The 4,186-nt window shown below is 40.6% G+C and overlaps 1 protein-coding gene across 1 annotated transcript; it reads right to left on the bottom strand.

The window, feature by feature from the left end:
• Positions 1 to 1,012: 1,012 nt before the first annotated feature.
• Positions 1,013 to 3,748, bottom strand: serp2 (stress-associated endoplasmic reticulum protein family member 2). The gene is made up of 3 exons (XM_031858625.1): positions 3,558 to 3,748; positions 1,593 to 1,665; positions 1,013 to 1,479 (listed from the first exon to the last, which is right to left on the bottom strand). Exons 1-3 carry the CDS (start codon positions 3,639 to 3,641, stop codon positions 1,439 to 1,441), a joined length of 198 nt encoding a protein of 65 aa, XP_031714485.1. The 5' UTR covers positions 3,642 to 3,748; the 3' UTR covers positions 1,013 to 1,438.
• Between the last annotated feature and the right edge of the window lie 438 nt (positions 3,749 to 4,186).

Genomic DNA, 4,186 nt, shown 5'->3' with positions numbered 1-4,186 from the left:
GTGTGTGTGTGTGTGTGTGTGTGTGTGTGTGTGTGTGTGTGTGTGTGTGGTCGTGGTCGTGGTGCTTCCCACACACATGGCTGTAGCTGAAGTCCTCCCTCCTTCAGGGTGTTATTAGGTCGAGCTTAATGACGGCCTACTATGTTGTTGAACCCTCTTGTTAGCGGAGAGGTAAACGTCACAGCCAAGTGGTAATCGGACCATTTCCTTGGAAGTAATTTGGCACCACTTAAATTCAGATAATACTGCTATTTGTCAACAGGACAAGCATATAACTCAACAAATATGAAGAATAAGATTTGTACTAATAATGGATTGATGAATACGTATTTTCTTTGTGTTTGAATGAAGGGAATTCCTCCGGACTCCATCTTTATCTCTAGTTTCCTATAATAAGTGCCAAACTACATTTCTCAAGGGGCTTTAATTTAAATTATTAGGAAGTATTGGACAGTCTAAAGATATTTGTGGTGGCTCTTTCACTGATTCTGATTAATGAACTCAATGTATTTGTCAATTGAGAACGGACAACACTGAAAGTATCTCTGGGAAAGAAATTGAAGGGAAACCTCCATATTAAAACTAAATCACTGAATGGATGGTATTAGATTTTCCCAAAAGACAAATATTAGTCCAATAATAAGCTAAACCCTTCAGTGTTACAGGAAAACAGAAAGATCTTGAGTGACAGTGATGCATCTCTCAGATGTTGTATAACATGTATCCCCATCGCTTAGTTGTTCTAGTCTCACATTTACAAGGACTATAAAAGATATCCTCATGCTGCTACATATAGTAGTGCCGTGTTGTAGTATGAGCCGTTCATTTATGCTTCAGTAATGTTGCCGTAAAGTTATATTTCACCAAAACTGATAAAACGACCCAACTTACCTTTTAGTAAAACTTTCAGGAAGTAAAGACCCTATAAAGTGCCCCAACAGAACACTGTGTGTGCATGCATGCTTGCGTGTGTCCACAAAAAGCAGAAGTAAAACTTAGCGCTCCCTAAATTTTTCACATTTATTTGAAAAAAGATTCTTCTCACACAACACAGACGAACACTTGAACAGACAGATATGGCACATCGTCAGCAGGAATCAATGGCTGCACACACGAGTCAAGACTTCATACACACACACACACACACACATAAATAGGTGCCGAGTGAGTAATGAGACGCATGTTCTCCAGCCGGCGTGGTCTTTAGACTGTCCATAGAAAAGCTGTCAGTACCACAGACTGCAACACTGTAAACGCTGATGGAGGGAAGATGTCCCGAGGAGGAGCGGGTGGAGGCGGTCTCTAAAGGTCTGCTGGATCCGAAGCTTTGGCGTCAGTCTCTGGGCCTCCGGAGGGGGGCGGGGGTGTGCAGGTGTGGGCTAGCCAGTGCTCAGTGAGGGCATGGGGGGGATACGGGAGTCCGGACGCTCCTTCTGCATCACATTCCCATACGGATGCTCTGGATGATCTGAAATATGGCTGAGAGCACAAACCCCATAGACACAGAAACAAAAGTGTTTGAAACAGTGAATGTGCCACATAAACACATATTAACTAGCTTACTATCAATACAATCAGAAACAGGTGCATACCTGATCCACACACAACAAATACAAAGAGGGCAAGCAGCCAGGGCCCCACAGGATACTTCTCCTCTTGTGGTCGCTGAGGAGGAAAGAAAAACACACAAATATAACGTAAGCAGAGCTTAACATGAACTTTTAAAAAGTGGGTGTTGGCCTGGCATCAGCTTGGTTGCCACAACTGAAAATGTGTTTGCCATTTTTAGTTATATTTTGAGTAATTCAGATACTAGGCGTGTATATGTCAGTTTAATTATGAAACAGGAAACATCTTTCTTACAGTTACCTCACAAAATGATTTGTAGTTTCTGATACTTTACATGATTTGAATCTTTAAAGGTTATCAGCCAACGTGTCTGACTGTAATTCCTGGTTTGCAGCCTTCGAATCCAGCAAGTTAATGGCAACTAAAGGCCGATACAGTAATTGGTTGCCAACTTCTCCAAATAAATTGCGTCAATACATTTGCATTACTGCTATGACAGAAATGTGACAGATGCCTCAGAGCGAAAGTATACAACAAGTGGATAGATTCACAAAGAGGTTTCTTATTCACACCACTTGCTCAGATGTTGTCGTTGCACCCGCTTGTTGCTCGGGTTGCTCTTTCTCCTCAAACCTGCCACCGCAGATTATTATCTTGTTTTGCTCCGTTGCTCACCAACATGTCCACAATAACAACTCCGCGGTTGCACGGAAAACAAACTCAAGTATGTAATTACACACTGAAAAGGTGCTGAGCTCGTAGTATTTCTTTTATTTTTAAATTGTGGTTCATGTGGAAAAGATGAGTGGAACGGCATGAGTCGTCAAGTCGAGACAGTCTAGATTTAGGGAAACACATCGGATGATGTCATCTGTTTGGACATTTAACATGTTTGTCTGCTGTTGGTGAGGGAAGTTGTTAAAGTCGGTGATGATCTCGATGATGCTGCTGCGGTGAAGTGGAAAACAGAGCCTCAATATTTGACATTTAAGCTGCTGTTTGAACTATATTTAGTAACAGAGGACGGGGAGGATACAAATAAACTAGTTAGCAAATCGGTCATGTATGAAGAATTGCAACATGTTTCCCAAAACCTAAAGATATCCACTTTCCAAGTATGTAAAACAAATAGAACCAGCATTTGGTGAACTGGTTTGATGAATGAATTAAATGATTATCAAAATAGTTGATGACATTTTCTCTCAACTGACTAGTTGATAATTAAGAAATTTAAAATGCTTACTACTCTGGACACGTTCATATCACATTTACACAAACAGCAGCTAATAAATCCAAACTGTATGTCTCGGACATATGCCTGGTTATGATATAGATAAAAACTTGATTAATGAGTATTTTGTTCCATTACATGTATACAATTTTTAAAATAATTGTCCAGAGTGCCTGTTGTTTTGTATAAGCATCAGTCTAAAATAACAAAGGTACTCAATATGATATATAATGTAATATATTTCACATTTTAGTGGTTATTTTGTGGCATTTTTGCTTTAAAAAAATGATTAAAACAATACATTTTTGATCGATTAATCGCTTGACCTGGGTACATCTTTAAAAAGTGCTCCACACTAACATTCATCATATATTCAGTGCATCGAGCAGCAGCACTGGTCTCAGTTATTTCCCATCCTTCACACAGCCTGCTCATCTTTTCCCTCTCACTATTTTTACTCCAAACACAAGTAACGTCTTGCAGGAGGGGCGGTGACGAGCAGAGTCAATCAATTTCATTTTTAATGAGACAGCTCAGCTCGGTGGGTCACAATGAATCCTGCACATCTCGAGGAGCACGTTGCTGTATCACATATGTTTGCAGGAAACACTTTGACGACCAGCTGGCACCACTGGCACCACCACCACCATCACCACCACCACCATCATCATCCTCCTCATCATGCTGCTGTATGCACACCGGGGTGAACGTCACCTATCTGGGCTAATGTCATGCTGGCGTCTCGCTGTCAGCTCACCAGCGTCTTGGCCACGTTTCCTCTCTGCGTGATGTTCTTGCTGTGTTTCTCGTTGGCCATGCGGATCCTCTGCTTGGCCACCATCTTCCGGACCGATTAATTAAAAACCCGGGATAAAATTAATCTTGATTATTTTTTTTCCTGAAGCTGCGGGCTGTCGACAGCACCCCCCTGCATCAAGCTAGGAGACCTCTGACACGATATCACCGGAAACTTGATTCATTTCATTTCACAATAAGAGCATGGGATATTAGCGGTGCGGAGTTGGCGTTTCAAGAGGAAGCACGCGGAGGCATTTTGTATTTTTTTTGTAAACGGCAGCACGTGTGTTTGTAGTCGCTACAATTGTTGTCGAGTTTTCCAAATTTTCAAAACAAAGTATGCGTAAAGTGTTTTTTGAAACTTTTATTCTGAAGGTACTGACAGGAATTTACGGGCTTCATTTTGGTTAACTTCACGCGAGAAAGGGGTTCACTATGACATGTTTTACAAAGTAAACCAGCAGACAGCAAACACAACTGACTGTTGTCTGTAGGAGTATTTTAAAACGTTTTTTACATTTTACAAAAGAAACTAAGAGATGAAATGATATATATATATATATATATATATATATATATATATATATA

The sequence above is a fragment of the Anarrhichthys ocellatus genome, unplaced genomic scaffold (assembly GCF_004355925.1).
Source record: "Anarrhichthys ocellatus isolate YVR2014 unplaced genomic scaffold, GSC_Weel_1.0 scaffold20, whole genome shotgun sequence".
NCBI classification, from domain to species: domain Eukaryota; kingdom Metazoa; phylum Chordata; class Actinopteri; order Perciformes; family Anarhichadidae; genus Anarrhichthys; species Anarrhichthys ocellatus.
The sequence above is the reverse complement of the archived record's forward strand: the minus strand, read 5'-3'. Positions and strand labels throughout refer to the sequence as shown.

Coding starts and splice junctions, on each gene's coding strand:
- serp2 (XM_031858625.1), bottom strand. CDS start 3,641: ATGGTGGCCAAGCAGAGGATCCGCATGGCCAACGAGAAACACAGCAAG. Junction 1,666..3,557: donor GAAACGTGGCCAAGACGCTG/GTGAGCTGACAG, acceptor TTTCCTCCTCAG/CGACCACAAGAGGAGAAGTA. Junction 1,480..1,592: donor ATTTGTTGTGTGTGGATCAG/GTATGCACCTGT, acceptor TTGTGCTCTCAG/CCATATTTCAGATCATCCAG.